Below are 23,829 nucleotides of genomic sequence, written 5' to 3'. Positions count from 1 at the left end.
CTTCCTCTCGCTCCATAATGAGGCCCAGTGGCATTTTGGGAGAACAGCGTCTGCTTTATGAACTTGGGGCTTTAATTTTAATGTGTGAAACTGAGACTGATAATATCCGTACCAGAATGTAAAGTCAAGAATGAGGCGTCCCACAGCCCCCTCTCAGGGCCTTTGGAGGGACACTGAGCGCCCTCTAGTGACAGCAATGCCAGCCGCTGGGCGATTCCCAGCGTGCTGCTTCCCCTGGCAGAGGCCCGGGAGGGCCAGGCTAGGCCAGGAGGTGGTTGTTTCCTAAACCCCATGGCAGGATGCGCTTCGGGGCTGTGAGTAAAGGATGCGGTCACAGGCACCAGGCAAACAGCGCTTGTCTCCTGGCCTCGCGATGACAGTATGAAGAGGGAACATCGCCCTGTCCCGCCGGGAATGCTGGGATTTGTACTGGGGTTAGGTGAAAGGTGAATTAGTCCACATCAGAGCTTGGGTTCCACTCAGCTAGTTCACACAGAGTTAAAGGCACAGATGGACGGTGACCTGGGAAGGAGCTGGGCTCCTGGATCAGAACTGCCCTTCATCTAAGAAGCTCGTCCACCTCCCTGTGCAGAAGGGGAGGCACTGAACTGTCAGAGGGGGGACAGTGCGGGGGGGACAGTCCGGGGGGGACAGTGCGGGGGGGACAGTGCGGGGAGACAGTGCGGGGGGGACAGTGCGGGGGGGACAGTGCAGAGGGGACAGTGCAGGGGACAGTGCGGGGGGGACAGTGCGGGGGGGACAGTGCGGGGGGGACAGTGCGGGGGGGACAGTGCGGGGGGGACAGTGCGGAGGGGACAGTGCGGGGGGGACAGTGCGGGGGGGACAGTGCAGGGGGGACAGTGCAGGGGGGACAGTGAGAGGGGACAGTGCAGGGGGGACAGTGCAGAGGGGACAGTGCAGGGGACAGTGCGGGGGGGACAGTGCGGGGGGGGACAGTGCAGGGGGGGGACAGTGCAGGGGGGACAGTGCGGGGGGGACAGTGCAGAGGGGACAGTGCAGAGGGGACAGTGCGGGGGGGACAGTGCGGGGGGGACAGTGCGGGGGGGACAGGGCAGAGGGGACAGTGCAGGGGACAGTGCGGGGGGGACAGTGCGGGGGGGACAGTGCGGGGGGGACAGTGCAGGGGGGACAGTGCAGAGGGGACAGTGCGGGGGGGACAGGGCAGAGGGGACAGTGCAGAGGGGACAGTGCAGAGGGGACAGTGCGGGGGGGACAGTGCAGAGGGGACAGTGCAGAGGGAGGAAAATATACAGAGGGGACAGTGCAGAGGGGACAGTGCAGAGGGAGGAAAATATACAGAGGGGACAGGGCAGAGGGGACAGTGCAGAGGGAGGAAAATATACAGAGGGGACAGTGTGGGGGGGACAGTGCAGAGGGGACAGTGCAGGGGGGACAGGGCAGAGGGGACAGTGCAGAGGGGACAGTGCAGAGGGGACAGTGCGGGGGGGACAGTGCAGAGGGGACAGTGCAGAGGGGGGACAGTGCAGAGGGAACAGTGCCTCCACTCAAGGCTACAACTTTCAATTATAGAAGATAAATAAATCCCAACAAAATGGCAGCAGTCACAGAGCTGGAGAGAGCAGGAGGCTAGGGTTGCCCCTGGTGCTGGTGGAAGCCAAGCTTCTGCAGCCCTGGCCTGTCATGGTCTCCGCTTAAGGCTACAAAGTTTAAATTATAGAAGATAAATAAATTTCAACAGAAATGGCTGCCACCACAGAGTAAGCAGGAGGCTTGGCTCCACTCCAGGCTACAGAGTTTCAATTGTAGAAGATACATAAATCCCAGATACCAGGGACTCCTCTTGGGTTTCAGGGGGGACATGCCTGGCCTACAAACCACCACAGGCCCCTCACCTAGGCCGCCCCATGCCCCAAGGGAACCCCCACCTTAATCCGGGACGCCCTTCAGGGTAAACCAGCTGTCCCCCACCCATGCACCAGGCCTCTATCCTATCTAATAAAAGAGTAATATGCAGATTAGCCATCATTCCAACACACAAGATGGCTGCCCCCATGTGGTCAAAGATCCTTTCCCATGTGGACACAAGATGGCCACCACAAGATGGCCAGCAGGGGAGGGCAGCTGGGAGGGGCCATGCCTGTAATGAGGGCAGTTGTGGGCAATCAGGGCAGCAGGGGAGGGCAGTTAGAGGTGACCAAGCCTGCAGGGGAGGGCAGTTAGGGGCAAACAGGCTGGCAGGGGAGCAGTTAGGCATTAATCAGGCTGGCAGGGGAATGGTTAGGGGGTGATCAGGCTTGCAGGCAGAAGCAGTTAGGGGCAATCAGGAAGGCAGGCAGGTGAGCAGTTGGGAGCCTGCAGTCCTGGATTGTGAGGGGTCCCATATTGGAGAGGGTGCAGGCTGGGCTGAGGAACACCACCCGCTCCTGTGCATGAATTTTGTGCACCGGGCCTCTGGTTAATAAGTAATAACGCGGGAATGAACTGTGTTTCCTGTACTCACAGCTGTAAACGTACTGTAGCCCACTCCTGAACGTAGCAACGTGGTCACTGAAACAGGAAGACCTGCAAGTTTCTTTAATCTGATTTCCTGCGTGGGAATCAGTACTCTGCCCTCAGGGTAATCTTTACAGCTGGCAGCGACCCATTGCCACCTCTGGAACCCGGGTCCGGGGACAGCCCTCCTGCACTTTGGAGGCCCCTGGGATTGCGCTGGCAGCACAGGCATGGAGCGACTCCCAGGAACCCGCTCACAGAGGCCGTTGCTCCACGGGCCTCCGAGCTGAGCGGACACGCACCCAGCGGCGAAGGAAATTGCGCCCGGGGTTGAGAAGTGGGGGACGCAGGGTGTGATAATTTCCTCCTCGGTTTCCACGAGCTCCCTCCAGCTGAGGCGCCGAGGGGTGTTCACCGCCAGAGACAGTGGAGAAACAGTAGTTGCTCACATGGTCATTGCATGATTTCTTCATGCGGGGCTGGGAGGATTTGCTGCACACACACACACACACACACACACACACACGGTCTTACCCAATGATCTAAGCTGTGCCCCCCAAGTCTGCTTTGAACAGAGAAACAGCTTGCCCTTGCTGGTATGGCTCAGTGGATAGAGCATCGGCCTGTGGACGGAATGGTCCCGGGTTCCATTCCCATCAAGGGCACAGGCCCGGGTTGTGGGCTTGATCCCCAGTGTGGGGCCTGCAGGAGGCAGCCCATCCATGATTCTCTCTCATCATGGATGTTGCTATCTCTCCCTCTCCCTCTCCCTTCCTCTCTGCAATCAATAAAAATATATTAAAAAACAAAAACAAACTAAGAACGGAAACACACACCAGGGAATCGGCTCTTAGGAGTGTGCCGTGGGCCCTGTGGGGCTTGGTGTGCCGCGCTGCCTGCTCCCCGCAGGTCCCGGGGCCCCGGGTGGAAAAGCCCCACGGAGGACGGAGATTTCCATGGAGCGGCTGGTCCGGCGGCGCGATCCTTATCTGCAGCCTCAGGAGGTCTTGGCCCGAGGCCTGGGGACATCCTCCTCGCAGGAGCCTCATAAATAACCCTCACATCCCCCGTTTGGAGACGCGTGTGTCACTGCAGGAACAATGCGCGGCCCTGGGTCCCATTGTTTTGCCTTAAAAAGTCTGGGTTTCGGGGGCCGGGCCGGCCTCGGCGGGTTTGATGTGTGTGGAATGTGAGCTGATTCACAGACTTCCTGGCCTCTGACCCAACCTCCCGGCACCCAGCGACTGGACAAAGCCCTGTCACCCGGCTTCCGAGGGCCGGCGTAGCACCTGGCGTGGGGCGGCCCTCCCTTCGTCAGGGTGGACGGGGCGGGCTGATGGGAGAGGGGACCGGCCGGAAGCACAGGTGTCTCCTGGGTGTCTGATTACAGTTCATGCAGGAGAGCTGCTCTGTTCCTGTCGTGGACAGGGGAGGACTGTGCGTTAGGTGTGCACACACACAGAGGCTGTGCTCATACGACACAGATATTTACAGAAAACAGAGAAAGTTACTCACGTACGTTGACATTAGACTGTAATGTGTGTTTATGGTGTTTTGAAAATATAGGTGAACCAGCTCTGCTGGCGTGGCTCAGTGGTTGACTATCGGTCCTTGAACCTGGAGGTCACGGTTCGGTTCCTGGTCGGGCACATGCTTAAGTTGTGGGCTCCATCCCCAGGGTGGGGTGTGCAGGAGGCAGCCGATCCACGATTTTCTCTCCTCATTGATGTTTTCCCTTCTCTCTCCCATTCCCTTCCTCTCTGAAATAATAAAGAAGAGGCGGAGCACAGTCTTTGCAGACACACATTGCTTTCCTAGCTACCAGGAAGGGGGATAGCAGAGCTGGTTGTAACCTAACTCCCACGGTGGGAGTATCAGGCTTCCGTTAGCTGCCGCCTTAGTGGGTCTTGCCCTCAGCTCCCTCCTCAGAAATGAAGTGGGGTGAAACTAGCACCTTTATATACATTGAGTGGCCAGGTTATTATGATCTCTGAACGCATAATAATCTGGCCACTCAGTGATCCTATATAATAAAAGGCTAATATGTAAATTGTCCCCTCGACCAGGAGTTCGACCAGCAGGCAGGCCGGCCAACTGCCCATGTCCCCTCCCACTGGCTAGGCTGGCCGAACCCTACTCATGCACGAATTCATGCACTGGGCCTTTAATACACACACACACACACACACACACACACACACACACTGAATGGCCAGATTATGATGGTTCAGAGATCATCATAATCTGGCCACTCCGTGTATTTAGTCATTGATTTTAGAACTTCACATTAAGCATTTGGAGAACACCAAAGTGGGATGTGTGGTGCCATTCGAGGACTTGGCAGTTACTCTCTTTGAAGATGATGAGAATCCGTCAAACACTGCCCCATTCCAAACGAAGGTTTGTTTCCTTACGATTCATTATCTCAAAACTAGCTTTATTATTAGATCCCTTTTTAAGTTGATATGTATTTTAAAAATCAGACATCGTGAAAAGTATGGCTATAAATTCGGGAAATCGATCAAATAATAGTATCTGGTTTTATATTTTTTCTTTATTCTTTTAAAAAATATATATATTTTATTGATTTTTTTACAGAGAGGACGAGAGAGGGATAGAGAGTTAGAAACATCGATGAGAGAGAATCATCAATCAGCTGCCTCCTGCACACCCCCTACTGGGGATGTGCCTGCAACCAAGGTACATGCCCTTGACCAGAATTGAACCCGGGACCTTTCAGCCCGCAGACCGATGCTCTACCACTGAGCCAAACTGGCTTCGGCCTTTTCTTTATTCTTATTAAAGAATAAAAATACACACGTCTGTGCATTTTACACGAATACATTCAGACATGCATTTCACCTTGCTCAGAGAGAAGACACAGAGCCAGCGATGGCCATGGCCCCAGCCGCTGGCGGGACTGGGTGAAGGGCATTCAGCGTTCTTTGCGTTACGCTGTCACTCTTCTGCAGGTTTGCAATGACGTTCAGATAGAGGTTTTAAAACATGTCAGCGTTCAACGAGGAAGGCATTCCCGGGAGGAATGCCGGGGCTTCCTGCTGCCGGAGCCGAGGGCTTGGAAGTTAACCGGGTCCGGGGGACAGGACCCCGTGGGAGTCCTTCATCGGCCACGGCAGGGGCGTGGGGTCCCCCTACAGGAGTCATCCTCCTGAAGGCTGCTTTCTGAGAAAGCCCCGGAGAGCTCTCCTGGTTGGGTACCATGGGCGACACTTGACATTGATGCTTCTGAGAGCAAACAAGGAGCCTTGTAGGGGTGTGTGTGCGTGTGTGTGTGTGTGTGTGTGTGTGTGTGTGAAAACAGGGTGTTTTGCTCAGTGCCCCTGATCCAGCCCGTGGACGCTCCCCAGATCAAACAGCCCAGCGCTTTGAAATTTCAGGGGAAACACAATTTTAATCAGCCCGCCACCATCGCACTCATTGTTCGGAGATGAAAAGAGCGGAAGCCCACGTCTCTCAAACTGTGGGTGCTGAGAACCTTACACGGGCCCGGGATTTATTTTCTCTCTGTTTTTTTTCTTCCTTTGTGTCCTTGTGTCTTCCACTTTCTCCTTTCTTTCTTTCCTTCCCTCCATCCTTCTTTCCTTCCTTCTTCCCTCCTGCTCAGCGCTCCTCCCTTCCCCGCCATCGAGCCTTCCCCGTAGTGGGGAGGTCACGGGACAACAGAAGCCACACAAGCTGGGGCAGCTGGTGGAGCCCGGACACACGCAGGCCTGGCATCGCAGTGAAATGGACTCGCTGGCCACGTGGCCCCGAGACCAGGCGCTGCCCGTGACTCAGGCCTCAGCCCATTGTGCTCGTGAGCCCTGGAGGCCACGCCTCTGGACGGGCCCAGCTTCCATGCAGCCAGGTCCAGAGCTACGTGTTGATTCTTCCAGAGAACAAGTAATTTCCTGCAAACGAGTACTTAGAGGCCCGCAGTCCTCCAAGGAATGTCCAGGCCTACGCGAGCTGGACTTCCTTCGGGTGGAAAACAGATGTGTGTGTGGCCCTGAACTCGCAGCCCAGTCCTGAAGCACGGGCTCGGGCCCTCCGGGGCATCTCCGGGCAGAGGGCCTTCGGGTCTGCGTCGGAGGTGCGTCTGGGTGGGACCAGCTCTCTGCCGCGTTAAAGAGTGTTCGTCATGATTTCAGTTATTTGGATTTTATTTTTCTACTTTCTTATTTTTAAATATATTTTTACTGATGAGAGAGAGAGAGAGATCAATGATGGGAGAGCATCATTGATTGGCTGCCTCCTGCACACCCCACACAGGGTATAGAGCTCGCAACACAGGCATGTGCCCCGACTGGGAATTGAACCGTGACCTTCTGATTCATAGGACGATGCTCAACCCCTGAGCCACACCGGCCGGGGTAGTTATTTGGATTGAGAGCCAGGATTTGGCAGGTTTATTTCTCTCTTTATTTTCCTAGCTTCCTTTCATTCTAGAGCCTTTGTGTGTTCCGCAGGATTGTGGGGGAGCCCATAGACATGGTGTGTTTGGAGGGGAAAATAAAGAGACGGTTTGGGATGTGGAAAAGAAACGAGATGTGCAATAAGTGAAAGTTGTTAAAAACCTGCAAGCCCGGGGCCGTCATCAAGCATCGCCCAGAAATAAGTTCTCCCTGCCTTTCCCTTTGGGGGAAGGAGCAGAGCCGGGCCCCGGCCCCGGGTCCGAGTGGAGCGGGGCCCGGCGGGCCCGGCCCGGCCGCGGCAGGTCCCCGAGGTGCCAGCGGCCCGTGTGAAGCCGCGCGGAGTCCCGCCACATCTGCATCCTGCCCCCGCGCGGCCTGCCGCCCCGGCACACGGGGTCACACCTGCTGGGACCATCCCCGTCCCGGGCAATGGAGGCCCTTTAAAAAAAAAAAAAAAAAAAAAAAAAACACCACCCCAAAAAAACTCCTGGCTGCCTATCATCAAGAAAAACAACATTGTTTTCGGGGTCTCTTATCTCTCCACTCCCAAATATCCTGTTTCTTGGGGTTGGGCGGCCAGGACCAATAGAAAGCTCTTCCTGCCATTCGCTGACTTCATTTCCCAGACTTAGCACAATCTCATCCGCTCTAAACAACCCCGTGAAAACCACGTTCTGGTCGGGGAGAGGCAATAATTATTATTAGCATTTATTAGCCGATCGATAAACGTGATCGTCGCGTGATGGCCAGCACGATCAAGGTAAGGAGAGGGCGCCTTCCGCCGGGCAGAAATCGTGGGCTTCTCGCTCTTTTCCTCCGGTTTCCTTTATCGAGGCAGATAAGTGAGGATTGGGCAACACCCCCATGGCCACAATAGAGGACAACAAGATTTCCTTTGCGCTGCCTAGTAAATTTCCTTTTTCCTACTCCAACCATCCGCAAGGCTTAAAAACTTCAAACCCAGGAAAAAAATGGGGTTCCTAAATTCTCGGTGGCCTGGCGTGGAGGGCTCCGGCATCGGGGCCTTTTCGGAGCCGCGTCTGCGTCTTCCCGCTCCGGCCCCGTCCCTAACGGTCCGGACGCAGCTCGGCCCTCGGAGGGCAGGGTCTGAGGCCAGGATGGGCCTGTGGATGAGGAGTTTTCGGATGCTCTTGGGGTGGCTCCTGAGCCTCAGGGGTGCCCGCCGGGCCCCGTGGAGGAGAAGAGGTGACCCGGCCGGCGGCTGCTGGCCCTGGGACGGACGCACACATGTTGGCTTTGCTTTTTGTGGATCCTTCGTGCCGAGAACGCAGGGTTCTCCTAGCTCCCGTGGTGGCCCCTGGGCTTGCTCGCCGTGGGTCCGTCTTTAATAAAATGCCTGCTTTTCTGGGTGCACCGTGAGTACACGTCCTTCTCCTCGGTGTTCGCTCTGGGGGTGCTGGAGAGGCAGGGCCCGCCCGGGTTCCGCGCTGGGGCCTGTGAGGTCCGGTGTGTGTTTTTCTTGCAAATGTGCCCGGTGCCCGGTCACAGAGATGAAGGTGGACGTGACCCCGTGTCAGTGGGAGCCTGATTGCGGCCTCGTTCCTGGAAGTGAAACCCGTGTCAGTGTGAGAGCCAGTCAGTGGCATGGGGTCTGCGGGGTGCCCGTCGGTTAAAATATGTCCCCGGCCCCCGGGCCTGGGTGACGTCTGTAGAAACGAGAAAAGTCACCAGGAAGGAGGGAAAAGACAGGTTTGGGTGGCTGCGTGCCTTTTGTGCGGTGGCAGAGGGGCGAGGCGCATTCGGGCATGTTTTCATCACCGGTCTCAGCTCCTCTGGAAGCTCCTGAAAACGAAAGTTTGCCCAGAACTGGGCCAGGGCACTTTCAGAAACCCGCCTTGGTTTGGGACTTCCAGGCTGGCTTTATGTCTCCACCGGTGTTCACTAACACAGCCACCTGCTCGGGCACCCAAGGCGTTCGCCTCATAGAGACTTTTCCCCCTCTGGCTCAGGGTCAGTGCCTGCTGACATGCAGCTCACAGACAGCGTGGTGGCGTTGGGGCGGCCTGTGCTCCGTTCCAGCTCCAGGAGGAGACGTTACTTTCTAAGCCCGCATGCTGCCCGCTCCATTTTATCCTGGCCCTTACGTAAGTCCCCGTGGCACGGCAGTTCCATCAGACGTTCTCTGTCCGCCTTGATGAGCTTGGAGTGCGATTTTATGTGTGTTTGTGTTTTGAAAAGACCATGAGTTCAAGGACATGGAAAGAACAGACCGCCCTTCAGCGTGTGGGTGCAGTCACCGCACACCCCAGCGTCAGCTTCTGAGGACGGAGGGCTGTTCTCGGAGCCGGGGCGTGGGGTGGCGTTCAGAGTACGCCTGCCCGGGGTACCCCGCTGGCCGTCCCGTTTCACGGCGCTGCGTTATCTGGGGACTGTCTACGTCTCAGGCGGGCTTTTGAAATGACATCAAGTGGATTCCTTTTCACCCGTGAAGACAGAAGGGCTCCTCTTTATGGGAAACTTCCTCTGAGATAGGTTTCTGCTCGCCTTCCCGGGGAGGGTCAGGAGATGGTTTTATCGACGTGTTACAGGGCCCGCCGTGGGCCACAGCTCCTGTTATGGGAGCGCAAAGCGCACGTCGGCGGAGGGCAGGCGGAGGCTGTCCGCGGCCTTCCAGACAGGCGGTGCCGGGCCCACGTGTGAACACGCGCGCTCGGCTCTCTCAGGGAATGAACCAGTGGGTCCGCTAAGTGCCGGAGGTGAGGCGGCATTCCACACCTGGGGGAGCTTGCTTCTCGGGGTGCCACTGAGGCCCCAGGAGGCGTGGAGACAGGCTAAATGTGTGGATGCCGCCTCGGCGGCCCTGGCCCTTACCTTCCCGTGCTGGCCTGGGATGGGGACACAGTGTTTGTGGGAAGAAGGAAAGGGGGTTCAGGAGCTCACGCTGATCTCTGAGTGTTCCCGGGTTTTGAGATCAGATGACGCGTTGTCATAAAGGACATGGACATGGAGGGTGAGCTCTCCGAGTGCGGGTCCCGGATCGGTGCTGGTTCTGTGCCCTGGGACAAGGAGGAGGAGTGCGGACACCCCTTCCCTGCTGCCCCCCAAACCCGCGCCCCGTTCTCCCGTGGACAGCAGGGCCTGGTAGTCCTGGGGCGCTGTTTGTGCTCCTGTGGGTGTTTTTAATCCTCCCCCGAGACTTCCCCGACCCTCTGGCTAAGCGGCAGGCCGCTGGGGAAGTCTGCGGCAGCCACGGTCCCCGCTCAGGGGCTGCTTTCCCCGCAGACAGCGGGGCCGGGAGTGGGACAGGCTCCGTCTGGTGAACGTCTTTTTATTTTTTTTAATTTTTAAAAAATTTTATTGATATTTTACAGAGAGGAAGAGAGAGGGATAGAGAGTTAGAAACATCAATGAGAGAGAATCATCGAAGTGCCCGCAACCAAGGTGCATGCCCTTGACTGGAATCGAACCTGGGACCTTTCAGTCCGCAGGCCGACGCTCTATCCACTGAGCCACACCGGTGGAAGTCCTGCTCTCCCTGGACTCCTTGGGTGGTCCCGGGCCCCATCACAGCCCCTGCTTCCAGAGGTGAATGGTCTTCAGTCATTAAAAAAAGGGGGGAGGGGGGATGTGGGGATTTTCCTTTATCCCAGCGACCTGGCGGTGCAGGAGGGGGAGCGAGCCAGCACGCAGAGGATCCCGCAGGATATGGAAAGTTCCCGCCGAGGCCGATGAGGAAGCAGATAGCGCTGTTTCCAATCGCTGCTGAGATGAGTCACTTTCTCTGATTGAACAGCGGAGGCCGGGCCGGTCTCGGCAGCCCGGAGCGCCCCTTTGCTGCACCCGGGCTTTCCCGTCTGTGAAGGAGCGCTTCGGGCCGCTGTTGCCATCCATCCGCTCAGGCCTCGCTCGGAGCAGGCGCTCGCCGCCCGCCCATCGGCTGTGCTGTGTGAGCCCAGAAACAACGGGAAGGCTCCCTCCCGGGTTTGATGAGTTCGATCGCTCGGGGTGTGTACGGTTTCCACCGGCCCACGGCTTCCGTGGAGTGAGAACCGTCTCATCCATGTCGGGGGGTCGGGGGTCTGGGACACGGAAGATGGCGCCGCCCGCTCTGTGAGGACCGCCCCCCGGAGGAGCCGAGAGGGGAAGGCCAGGCTGCTGTTTCTGATGGCTCTCGGTGTGGCCACGGCCTGGCCTCGGGGTGGGGATGGTTTGGTTCTGAGCCCCTGTGGGCACTGGTCTGGGCCTCTGACTCAGTGGCCCAGCGAGCCGATGGGGCCCTTGAACGTGTGGATATTACCGCCCATTAATACATTTATGCGGGACTGCCAGGCTCTCAGGGAATGTTCTGACACCGGAACCATTTCTTCTTCTTCTTCTCCTTTTAAAAAAAATATATTTTATTAATTTTTTTTTTACAGAGAGGAAGAGAGAGGGATAGAGAGTTAGAAACATCGATGAGAGAGAGAGTCATCGATCAGCTGTCTCTTGCACACCCCTACTGGGGATGTGCCCGCCACCAAGGTACATGCCCTTGACCGGAATCGAACCCGGGACCTTACAGTCCACAGGCCGACGCTCTATCCACTGAGCCACACCGGTTTTGGCCCGAACCATTTCTTAATTACATTTTCTTTAAAGTGATGATTTCAATTAAAAAAAAAATTTTTTTCCCTTCAAAACACACATTTATTTAAGAAAACCCTCACAACACGCTCACAAGCACCCAGAGAAGGAAGTGAATAAGGGGAAGCCGTTACGGATGGCCCTGGAAACCCTGTCCTGTCTTAGCCTCGGAGCCAGCGCTCCCCGAGGGAGCACAGCCCGCCACACCGAACCCTCTGGCCCCGGAACCGCCCGGGCGCCGTGCGGAGGGGCACAGGCTCCGGCCGGGGGCAGCGGGGGCGGAGCGGCCTGGGGGGGCGCTGAGCGCAGGGCAGGGGCGTGCCCAGGCCCTCCCCGCGCTGGGGGTGTGCTGGGCAGGGTCTTCTCTGGAGAGCGAGGGGAGCCCCACCTGCCGCCGGGACCCGTCCCTCCTCTGGGGGGGATGGATGGGGGACAGCTGTTCTCTTTGCTTATCTTCTGTGGCCACAGACACAGCATACAGTCACATGACCCCAGGCAAGGGACCTCACCGGTGTGACCTCAGTGTCCTCACCTGTAAAATGGGTTTTAAAAGGCTGTCCTGTCCCGAGCTGGTGCGAGGGAGAGCCTCTCGCAGGTGCTCTCGAATGGCAGCTGCCGTAGGACAGTCTGTTTGTTCCTAAGAGATCGCACTTGCTTCTGGCCCGGCTCTGAACTCGGCTGTTCCGTTGCCCTGCTTCAGCTGTGACACCCAGAGCCCTCGGGTTTCAGTCTAAAGCTTTGGAGGAGGTAGGATGGCAGGTCCCTTCGGCAGGTCAGGGCAGGCACACCGGCCTGGGGGTGCAGCCGAGGGAGGCCAGGAGGAGGGAGCCGGTGGAGTCCCTGAATAAGGGAGTGACAGGTCAGGTACCCCACGGTGGGCAGCGGTGGGCTCTGTGCTGAAGGAGACGGAGCCTGCGATGCCGCCTGTCCCTACCAGGGCAGGAACAAGCCCCTGGAGAACCTCCACTCCCTCGTATTCTCCGTTTCAGTGAAAAACGCACTTGATGGTTTTTTAAATGAAAAACAACAACAACCGACACACATTGATACAGTCGACACACATTGCTCCTAATTCCAACCAGCCAGAGAAAATGACCAGCCGAAACCAGTTTGGCTCAGTGGATAGAGCGTCGGTCTGCGGACTGAAGGGTCCCGGGTTCGATTCCGGTCAAGGGCATGTACTTTGGTTGCGGGCACATCCCCAGTGCGGGGTGTGCAGGAGGCAGCTGGTCGATGTTTCCCTTTCATCGATGTTTCTAACTCTCTATCCCTCTCTCTTCCTCTCTGTAAAAAATCAATAAAAAGGGAAAAAAAAAAAAAAAAGAAAAAAAAAGGAAAATGACCGGCCTCGGGGGTGTCTGCCTGCTGTGTGTTTCCCTCTGTCCTCTTGTCTGCCTGTCTTGCTTTTCTCAGTTAACATGTCCTCAGGTCACAAGATATTTGGTAAGGGTAAGCAGGCTTTTGATGCTTAATTATAGTCCTTTTAACATTATACTTTATTTACCTGGTACCCTCTGGCAGGAAATAACACCGCTTTCAGCTCTCCACTGCCTAGATTGCAGCTCAGCCTCTGTCTGATTTTTAAAGAAATTCATTTTATTATCAGTCCTGGGGCTTACGGAAAGGAACGATTGGACCCTTGGCCATCCATAATTTTGAAGTCTCTGCCAAATTTAAATATTTGCCAATGAAAAAACAAATTGGCCCATTTCCTCTCTGGAAAGGTTGTGGCCATTTCCACCTCTTCCAGCCAGAGACGAGGAGGGTTCCTCTGTACGCGTAACAACGTTGAACATGTTCCTCTTGGGATCTCTGCCCCTCCGCCCTGCAGAGCTGGAATCTCATTTTTGTTGGCGTTTCCTTAATGACGGTATTTCGTTACATTTTTTTTGACCGTGAACCTATTGGAGCGGGTGGCCACGGTCGGTGATCCTGGGATCTCTTTCTTACGCGTCCTTTCATTCCTCGTTTCATCAGACTTCTTTCCCACGTACTTCCCCTATTGAACTTGGCTGGGGCGCGCCGTGTGAAGTTTGAGATCATCCCTCATTCTGTCCACTCCCTCCCGCTTGGTTTCTCGCCTGTCAGCACATTCCCCTGCCTCGCTCGCGTTTGTGCATGCTCTCCAAACACCTCGTGGGGACCCACGCCAGCCATCGGGCCCGCTCTCCGTGCGGACTCCCCGTCTCCTGAGCGTCCTCGGCAGGGACTGGCCCGCGGAAGGGGCTCTGTAAAAACTGGCTGGAAAAATAAAATTTTAAACGAAGATCCTTGGAAGTCCCGAAGAGAGAAATGGAGACATTGTCCCCCAGAGAGTAGCTCATTCTGCAGTTCCAAACACGGTGCTGGAACCATGCTTGTGGATTTTTAAATAATTGTCCTATTGCTTTAGAGAGAGCACTCCTAGGTAAGTGAACATTAGCTAGAGCTGTGCTGATGTTGTGAAGAGCACAGAAGAGCAGTTTGAAAGGCAGCTGTTGTATCTTGAGTTGATCACCCCGCTGAGCCTCATCCTCAGCACCGCTGGGCCCAGGCCAGGCCAGGCTGGTCGCGCCCACGGCCTCCTGTGCTCCTCAAGCAACCCAGCTGCCGCTGCGTTTGCACCAGTAAAGACGGAGGATTAGCCGAAACCGGTGTGGCTCAGTGGATGGAGCATCGGCCTGCGGACTGAAGGGTCCCAGGTTCTATTCCAGTCAAGGGCATGTACCTTGGTTGCGGGCACATCCCCAGTAGGGAGTGTGCAGGAGGCATCTGGTCGATGATTCTCTCTCATTGATGTTTCTGATGCTCTATCATTCTTTCTTCCTCTCTCTGTAATAAATCAATAAAGTATATTTTTTTTTTAAAAAAGGACAGGATTAAAGAGGCTGAGAACGTTGCTCAAGTCACACAAATCTCTTCGTTTCCCCTCAGTTTATCATCAGATCATCTCCCTTTCCTGCTTGGGGCCCTAGTCTCAAATAGTAAACCGCGGGGGGGGGGGGGGGGGGGGGGGGGAGATGTATTCCGTGATATAGTGATGATGTTCATTGAATAATGAAAATGATTAGAACTGGCTGGTTTATGTCACTGCTTTTGTGTGAACAACAACAACAACACACCCAGGCCACCACTATTACCCTTTCGGTGGTTAATCCGGCGAAGGGGCCGGAAGCCTCAGCCCCGAACCCTGCGCCGGGGGGCCAGGCTCTCCCCCTGCTAGGCAGTTGCCAAGGGGCAGTTGCTACGGGGCAGTGGCTCTAGGTCCCGGACCAGCTGCTGATTGGCGTTTCCTCGTCCCAAGTGTCCACTTCCTTGCTCTTGTCTTGGGACTGAAAGTGCAGCTCCGAGTTTTCCATCCGGTGTCACCCAGCCTTCGGGCGGTCATGGAATTATTTGGGGGGGGGGTAAGAGGGGGTCCGCTGCTGCCCTCAGATAAGGGCAGGGACATCCAGAAAAGAAGGGTCAAGGCCGTGCAGCGTCATTTATTTCTAAAGCCACGTCACAGTCCCGTCAGGACGGTTCCATCTGAGCTGCCGCAAGCCAGCACCGGCCCCGTGCGGAGGAGAAAAGAAGGATTCTGGGACCCGCTCTGATCCGGACACCACCGCCTCCCAGGACACAGCTCTTCCTCAGGACTTAGCATCTTTCTTTCCGTAGTGCGGGGTGGCAGACGCATTTTGGGGGGATTGCACCATTACCGGCAGAGCCAGCATGGAGAGAGAATTTCTCCCTCAGCCCCCTCACTCCCCCGACGGCCACGCATTCAAAGTATGGGCCAGGCCGTGTGTGTGTGTGTGTGTGTGTGTGTGTGTGTGTGTGTATGTGTATTGTTTGCCTGTGTGTGTGAGTGTGTGTGTGTATGTTTGCCTGAGTGTGTGTGTGTGTGTGTGTGTATGTGTATTGTTTGCCTGTGTGTGTGAGTGTGTGTGTGAGTGTGTGTGTGTGTGTGTTTGCCTGAGTGTGTGTGTGTGTGTGTGTGGTTTGCCTGAGTGTGTGTGGTTTGCCTGAGTGTGTGTGTGTGTGTTTGTGTGTGGTTTGCCTGTGTGTGTGAGTGTGTGTGTGTGAGTGTGTGTGTGTGTGTGTGTGTGAGTGTTGTAAGTGTGTGTGGTGTTGTGTGTGTGTGTGTGTGTGTGTGGTTTGCCTGAGTGTGTGTGTGTGTGTGTGTGTGGTGTTGTGTGTGTGTGAGTGTGTGTGTGTGTGTTTGTGTGTGGTTTGCCTGAGTGTGTGTGTGTGTGTGTGTGTGTGTGTTTGCCTGTCCTTGTTCAAGGTGAGCTCTGTGCACTGGTCCCTGCTCACCTCAGAGGAAGAGGAGCTGTTGAAACGACACCCCAGAGCGTGTCAACACAATTAGTTTGTGTCTCAATTTGAGGGAGGTTTCCCAAGACATTGCTCCAAGTTTAGAGAAAAAAAAGAAAAGAAATGTATGTGGTTTTCTGTTGCGAGGTCCTCTTTGGGTCTGTGTGGCTCTAGGTGTGACCAGATGTGCCCGGAGCATCAGGAATGTGAGGGGTGGAGGGAGCAAGCACAGCCCTGACTGTCTCCGCCCAGGGAGGCCTGGGTGCTGCTTCTCCGGGGCTTCCTTAAAATAGCCCCGGGGGAGGGGGTGGGTCTTATCTTGCTCCCACGGAAAGGGGGCAAGAGGCAGCGGCTGGTGGAGGACGGGGCGAGGGAGCGGGCGGCTGCCGCGTCCTCCGATGCTGTGCGACCTCAGCAGGTGGACTCGCCCTTCCTGGTCTTGCTCCTTCCCGAGAACCAGGGACAGGGGCTTCCTGACCTTTCACCCTTGCCCGGTTTCCGCTCACATACTGACACCTGGGCCTTTCCCTCTGTGACACTAGCTTCTGCCCGGAGAGCTTGTGGGGAGATGAATGGAGCTGGGCACATTGTTCCCTGGTTTTGTTATTCATTCCATTCAAGTACATTTTCCTTGCAGGACTGAAATCAGGAAATCCATAAAAGCTCTGTTTTTCTTTCCATTTCTACGACAGTTTGTGAATTGACATTTTTTTTTTTTTAAGGTAAGCCAGTTTTCCTCTGACTAACACGTTCTTTTCTCTTTATTATGAAATAAAGACTCTACCAGAACATGAGTTCCCATGGCTCTGAGCACTGGCTCTGCACAGAGGACTTGAGGCAGGGCTGGGAAACCTGGCTGCTGGGTGAGCCTCGGCCCCTGCTCAGCTGGGCCCGGGGATGGCCTTCGAGCCTTTATCACCCTCTTTCTCTTCGCACTTCGCATGCTCACACCCCTTCCCTGCTCGTCCTCCTGCTTTGCAAATAGCTAATAAGCCAAGAGGAGATTTAAAATATATATATATATATATATATATATATATATATTTTTTTTTTTTTTTTTTTTTTTTTTTTTTTTTCAGAGAAGGGAGAGGGAGAGAGAGATAGAAACATCAATAAGGAGAGAGAATCATTGATCGGTTGCCACCTGCACACCTCACACTGGGGATCAAGCCTGCAACTGCGGCATGTGCCCTGACCAGGAATCGAACCGTGACCTCCTGGTTCATACGCTGATGCTCAACCACTGAGCCACGCCGGCCGGGCCAAGGGGAGAGTTTGATGATATGAAAAACGGTCATGAGAATGAAGGGCTCCTAGCACATCTCAGATGTTCAGGGGTTCCTCTCACACCCGCTTTCGTCCACTTCCCTCTGCCTCTCACCGGTCCTGGGTCACTCCCCTCAGCCCAGGACGTCGGGGGCAGTGTGGCCGCAAACCTGGGGTCTGGGCAAAGGAACAAAGAGGTGGAGCGGGAGGCTCTGCCTGGGTGCGGGCGCAGCGTCAGGAGCAGTCGCTACACCTCACCTCGCGTGTCACCTCTCAGCGTCATCTCGCGGGAACTCCTGCCAATTGGAAGCACGTTGATGCTCACATGTAAAATAAGAACATTGTCCCAGGTCAAATATAAGTTAAGGTGACCAGATGTCCCGCTTTTGGTGGGACAGTCCCGATTTTTAACAATTTGTCCCCGTGTCCCACGGCGTTTTAAAAAAGTCCAAAAGATTTAAAAGATTCTTTCCTTAAACTTCCCTTTGGAAGCCAATAATAATAATAATAACCAAAAACAAACAAACAAAAAAAACCACAAAAACACCTAGGGAATTAAAAAACCTGATGAACAATATTAACTGTTGAATATAATAGAGTCAGAGGTATGGAAGGGGAGTGGACTGATGATTCTCAGGGAAAAGAGGAGTGGGGGTGCGGGAAAAGACTGAACATAAACTGTGCACCTATGGATGAGGACAATGGCGGGGGCGGGGGGAGGAACCTGGTGGAGGGAAAAAAAATGAGGAACTTTTGTAGTAATATGAACAATAAAGGTTTATTAATAAAAAAAATATTTTAAAAAAAGATTCTTTCCAAAACTCTGAACTATTTTAAAATGCCGCGGGATGCAGCACAAATTGTTAAAAAATTGGGATTGTCCCGCCAAAAGCGGGACGTCTGGTCACCTTAATATATCTGACTTGTGAGCTCTCTGACTTCCAAAGTACCTATCCCACCATGCTGAGTTAACACAGAGAGCCTCACAGGCATTACCTGTTCCTGGGTGGGGAATGCCCGGCCCGCTGGCCATGGAAGGCCCTCAGAAGCATTAGGGCTGAGTTCACTGAATATTTGGCCAGATGTCGCAGGATAATTTTGAGGTGGGTGATGGTGTATGGCCCCGGAAAGATGTTATACATATCCCAGTTGCCCTTGGCAGGAGAAAGGTCCCCACCCGTCACCCCGAAGCTGGCGGACTGCCATGCCTGGGTCACGCACAGTCGAGAAAGACCGTTGCCTTGCCTGGAGTAGCGTCCCCAGGAGAGAAGCCGCCCTGTCTCCTAGGCATCTGAGAGGGTACCCCTTCTGTTCTCCCCAGAAGGCCGATGGACGGCAGGGCCCGGCTCGCCGTTGGGAGCCCAGTCCGATGGCAAACAGCTCTGATGAGGAGCTGCTTCTGGACAAGCGCACGTGCGTGTTCTCCAGCCCTGTCCTCGGGGATGGAAAACATCTTTTTTTAGCCCCCGTGTTTACCGCTCGGGTAAACAGTAAAATGCTGCTGTAGCAATTACCTCGAGGATAAAGGGTCTGTAGACAGATACTTCCTGCACTCACTTCCTCCGCCCGCCCGTGGCCAGCCCCCCAGAGGCACGCGGAGCGGGAGGGCTCCCCCGCGGACACTTCCTCTGCCAGAGAGCGCGGGCCTCGGCCTCCTGCTCTCCCCTCCAAGGGGAATAGCCTGTTGCCACAGATGTTCGGGCATGATGCTCTGTCTTGGAGGAGGTGAGAATGTTTGTCAAGTAACTGCTTCAGCCGTTATGGAGCATAACGGGCTGGTCCTCCTGCTGGTTTTTATGGCGAGGACTGTAACCAGACCAGATAGGTTTGTGCTGAGATCTGTGCTCCGTAGTCTTCTCCGCCGCCCTTTTATCTTATAGAGAGATGCCTGCGTCTGCTTCTGTGTTCCTTGGGAAATAAGCCGCCTTGAGATTCGGCGGAAGGTTTTCTCTGTGATTCCTCTCGGGAGCAGTCGTGGAGATTTTGCTTTCCCGAGTGGAGATCACCAGATTTGGGTACAACCACCTCAGGGCACAGATTGTCCCCGGGGCCGATGTTACACTGGTTATTACATTCCAGAGGAGGCATTGTTTAGGTCCTTTGAACCAAAAGCAAATAAAACCATCACACACAAACACCGAACAATGGGGACCCATCCATTATCCATCCACAGGATATGTCCTTAGCTGTGCAGGGGAAAAAACACATCAAGTCAATAAACAGAGGCCCTGAACAATAAACCAGATAAAATAAATAGCACCTGAACGCCACACAACTGGAGCGCTGGCCATATGCCAGCGAGCTGTGTTTACCTCTCCGAGCAAGGAAGCCAGGGCCCATGAAACCGTCAGAACACCCCGCAGCCACTCACTGAAACCCCTCCTTTGAGGACAAATGGACCAGAGACTGGCCCAGAGAGAGTCTGCCTTCAGCATCGCGCCCACGGGTGTGGCTGACGGACAGGTGGGGAGGCAGGTGTGTCTGACCCTGAGAAGCTGCCAGACGTGGTTCCATGTAGTCATGTTTGAAGGTGCTGGTCCATGAAGACACACCAGTGACTTGTCTACACACTCCATACACATATCTTGGTTGAACTGGTGGTTGTTACCCAGAGACATTCTCTTGGGACAGTGGTCGGCAAACTCATGAGTCCACAGAGCCAATTATCCACAGGACGACGATTGAAGCTTCTTTGGAGAGCTAAATTTATAAAACTTACACTTCTTCTAACACCTCTTCTTCAAAACAGACTCGCCCAGGCCTTGGAAGAGCCACACTCAAGGGGCCAGAGAGCCGCAGGTGGCTCGAGAGCCGCAGTTTGCAGACCAAGACCGTCTTGGGAAGACTCACTTGTTTATATACTTTAGCTCCCCGTAAAATCTCAGGATCCTTCGGTTTGAAGGAAGACTCTTGCCTTTCTGGGTTTGCTCCTGAGATACCTCTATGGGACAGCATTGTTAGCTTTTAGGGAACTCTGGGAGGCATCCCTGAATCTCCCAGCATGCTTTGCACAGCGACTGCTCGGACCTCCAGAGTCCTTGCTGGTTCCAGTGCTCGGATCTTGGCTGTGGGATGCTGGTGCAGGACCGTCCAGCCAGGACACTCCACTTTGAATGGCCCCCCTGTTGGCGTTCTCCCTGGAAATCACCTCTGTCTGCCTGAGGATTGGGGAGGGGAGTTGTCTGTTTTGATTTCTTTAGCCCAGAGGGAATACAGGTCCAACCTATCCATTAGATAACATATTGTTCAAACAACAACAAAATCAAACTGTGTTCTTTCACCCCGTTTCAAAACAATTTTGGAGGGAGATTAGGAAATAAACATTTAGGAAAAGTTATTAAAGTAATTGGTATTACGCCATCAAGAGTCTTTTAAGACTTTATTCTTTTTCCCCATGCACACAGACATATTTAAAAGAAAAATATGAGAAACCAGACTCATCTTTAAAAATATATTTTATTGATTTTTTACGGAGAGGAAGGGAGAGGGGAGAGAGTTAGAAACATCAATGAGAGAGAAACATCCATCAGCTGCCTTCTGCACACCCCTTACTGGGGATGTGCCCGCAACTAGGTTACATGCCCTTGACCGGAATCGAACCTGGGACCCTTCAGTCCGCAGCCGACACTCTATCCACTGAGCCAAATCGGTTAGGGCCTGACTCATTTTCGATAGCTCTTTCCCACTCACTCCCTTTTTACAGGACAGTGAAGAAAAGAGCAGTCATTTGATACGGTCTCCTTTAGCAGTTAAGGCCCCATATCCCTTCCTAAGGGCCTTTCCTATGGGCAGGATGTGAGTGCTGGGGGCAGGCCTGCCCCCCTGCTTAGCGAGCTGACTTCGCTTTCCCGGGCCTCAGTTTCCTCATCTGGAGCATCGACTCCATGATGATGACAACACCCGCTTCCTGGCGGTGGTGCGGGGATAGAGCCGCTCAGCACACGTGCGTGCTTTGAACAGTCGTGTGCGTTAGCGTGCACCCGGTGCTCCCTGTTAGGGGCTCTTTCTGGCCACCGATCCTGGTCTCACCCTGGTGTTCAATTCCCTCTCCTGTCTGATTTGCTTTTCCTGGCTCTAGCCCATTCGTGACTGCATTTGTTTCTAATCTTTGCCTTTTGAAGGAACTCCTCCGATATTGGGTATTTGTAGCTTCTGAAGAGATGGATGCCCTTCCTGCTATGTTATTTGTTTCCATCTCACGCTCTTCCCTGGAGGACAGTAGAGGAAACACAGTAAGGGCCCCATCACGAACCCGTGTACTGGTCCAAGCAGCAGGCCCACCCAGCTTCCAGCAGCCGAACTTGGCTGCATCTTCATGAGCTCAAGAGACTGGTGGTGTGAGGTGCCAGGAAAAGCCACGCTGGAGGCCCGGAGGTGTTCCCGGTCTCTCCCCTGGCCAGCGAACGGACAGGTGGTTCAGTGCAGGTGACAGCTGGTCTCTGGAGGGCCCTGGGGTGGGGGAAGGCGTCTGCTGCCATTTAGAACTGACAACTAGCTCTCAAAGAGAGAGGAGCAGGCGTTACTGAGCCGTCATATGGCCAGGTAATGGTCATTCTTCCAAAGGATAGACCTTTCTGACCACCAGAGACTCTTGCAACTCTGGGAGTTCAAGTTCAGCACTCCACCTTGAGTTATACGCCTCTTGTCATCCTGTGTCTGGGCCGACCCTGCCTGTAAGGAGCAGTCGGTGTCTGGTTGATAAAGACTCTGTAAGAGAAAGGACATCTGCCTGGTGATAGTGCAGGAGTGAGCGCGTTCATTAGCAAGGTGGGACCGGATCCGTGTCACCGAGTGCATTCACTCAGTCCGTGAGTAGCTGCTGACTGCTGACATGCACAGCATCCTGTGCATGGCCTCGAGGGAAGGGGAGGGAAATTGTGCTGCTGCTGCTTTATTAAATACATATATTTTTTATTGCTTTCAGAGAGGAAGGGAGAGGGAGAAAGATAGAAACGTTAATATGAGAGAGAATCACCGATCGGCTGCCTCCTGCACACCCCCATTGGGGATCAAGCCCTGACCGGGAATTGAACCGTGACCTCCTGGTTCATAGATCGATGCTTCACCACGGAGCCAGGCTGGCTGGGTGGAGTGGTGCTTCTCGGTCAGGAGGGAATTACTATGTGTCTTGGCCAGTGTCTGCGTGACATGGGTGCCTGTGTGGCCGGGGAGCCTGCCTGTGTTGGGAAGGTGTGGGGAGGGTGCGGCTGCCCGGAATGGGGTTGGGTTTTGAGAGTATGAGCCCGAGTGGTGAGCACACACTCTCTGCGGAGCCGTCGTTGGGGTTGGGATGCTTCTGATGCTGACGCAGAGACACGGTCCTCGGGGCCTGCGTTGTGTTCCATGGCACTTGTCTGCATGAGGCTGTCACCAGGCGGGCGCTTGGCTCTTACTGAGTGGCAACGTTCCCAGTGTCTACACAGCCAGGGTCTGCACTGGGCTGTCGAAACGTTCAAGCGCTGCAGCACATTGTATTTAATGGACTCTGATGGGCGCTGTTGCCTTTTCTTCTTGGCTGTAGTCCCTCCTTTGAGATTTCAGTGAAGCCGTAACTTAATCACTAGGGCACATCTGCTAGTATCCGCATCGTCTCCACGGAGGGTTTCCGTGTTCACTGTCACCCAGACAGCTCCTCCAGCGCTCCTCCTCCCACTCTTCCTCTTCCTCCTCCTCCTCCTCCTCCTCCTCCTTCTTTTAATGTACCGTAATTGACTTTAGAGAAAAAGGGAGAGGGAGAGGGGGAGAGAGAGAAACATCAGTGATGAGAGAGAATCATTGATTTGCTGTCTCCTGCACGCCCTCTACTGGGGACCAAGCCTACAACCTAGGCGGGTACCCTGACCAGGAATCGAACCAGGACCCCATCGTTCATGGATGGAAGCTCAACCACTGAGCCACGCTGGCCGGGTGCACTGTCATTCTTGTACATGTGACATCTGCAATGGAAAGGAGGTGCTAGAGCATCTTCATAAATAGCTAAGTTATTTGTATTCAAGGGCAGGACAATCTGCTTTATGATGATGACTAAATTTAATAGCCATTACCAATCTATTTCACTAAGTCAGATAATAAAACGGAATCCCCTACTGAAATTCTAAGTTTAGCAAACCTATTACCTACAGGCTTCGCGGGTCAAACTATCACAAAGGCAGCATTTATATTTATTTCATTTTCAAAACTGAGCTATCGGCTGTTGAAGTGTGCATTCATTTTTTGGGGGACACCCTGTGTGTAAGCCTAAGAAAACGAGGTCTTCCATAAAACCGGAAGTGTTCTTTCATCTTGGCGAGAGGACTTTCTCCCAGCGCGTGGCCTGCAGAGAGCGTCTCCATGGATAGTCGCTGCGAATGAATGAACCTACAAGCGAATGAGCAATCGGGCGGCAGATCTTCCCCAGAGCGAAGCAGGGCACGTGGTTGGAAGGAACCTGGGTGGCCCCCGCCCAGCAGAACTGCCGTCCGGCGTGAGGAGGCGAGGAAGAGGAAGCACCTATTACCGGGGAGTGCGGACGCTGGGAGGAGCCCGATTGGCTCTCTGGAGTTCCAGTGTTTCCCGACCCCGTTATACTCTGGATCACTGGACTCTTGTTTGGGGGACAATGAAAAGGAACTCCTCAGAGAACGAGGCTTTTTCTGGGGAGTACACATGGAGCCATCCCAATGGGACTAGTTTCCCCACAAATGTTGGTTGGAAAAACATACTAAAGAAATTATATTTTAATTTCCATTTTAAAAAAACAACAACTCCTAGTGTTATTTTCAAATGAAACCCGGAGATAGTTAAAGATAGTTGTCCAAACACGTCCCCGCCC

The 23,829-nt window shown here is 54.3% G+C and overlaps 1 protein-coding gene across 7 annotated transcripts in view; it reads left to right on the top strand.

Moving 5' to 3' along the window:
- The window catches only part of ERG (ETS transcription factor ERG), a 197,010-nt gene that overhangs the window by 100,930 nt on the left and 72,251 nt on the right, over positions 1–23,829 (top strand). The window contains exon 1 of one of the 7 annotated variants that reach the window (XM_036446661.2): positions 7,498–7,650. The exons of 5 other annotated variants lie outside the window; for them this stretch is intronic. In XM_036446661.2, the coding sequence (XP_036302554.1) occupies positions 7,633–7,650 (18 nt within the window). In that variant the 5' untranslated portion in view covers positions 7,498–7,632. Of the gene's footprint in view, positions 1–7,497; positions 7,651–7,989; positions 8,097–23,829 lie in introns of those variants that run through there. One more of the 7 variants, XM_045585240.1, reaches the window with a different exon arrangement.

The sequence above is a fragment of the Pipistrellus kuhlii genome, unplaced genomic scaffold (genome assembly GCF_014108245.1).
Source record: "Pipistrellus kuhlii isolate mPipKuh1 unplaced genomic scaffold, mPipKuh1.p scaffold_m20_p_2, whole genome shotgun sequence".
In the NCBI taxonomy this organism is placed as follows: Eukaryota; Metazoa; Chordata; class Mammalia; order Chiroptera; family Vespertilionidae; genus Pipistrellus; species Pipistrellus kuhlii.
Note: the sequence above shows the minus strand (reverse complement) of the source record. Positions and strands in the feature narration are given on the sequence as shown.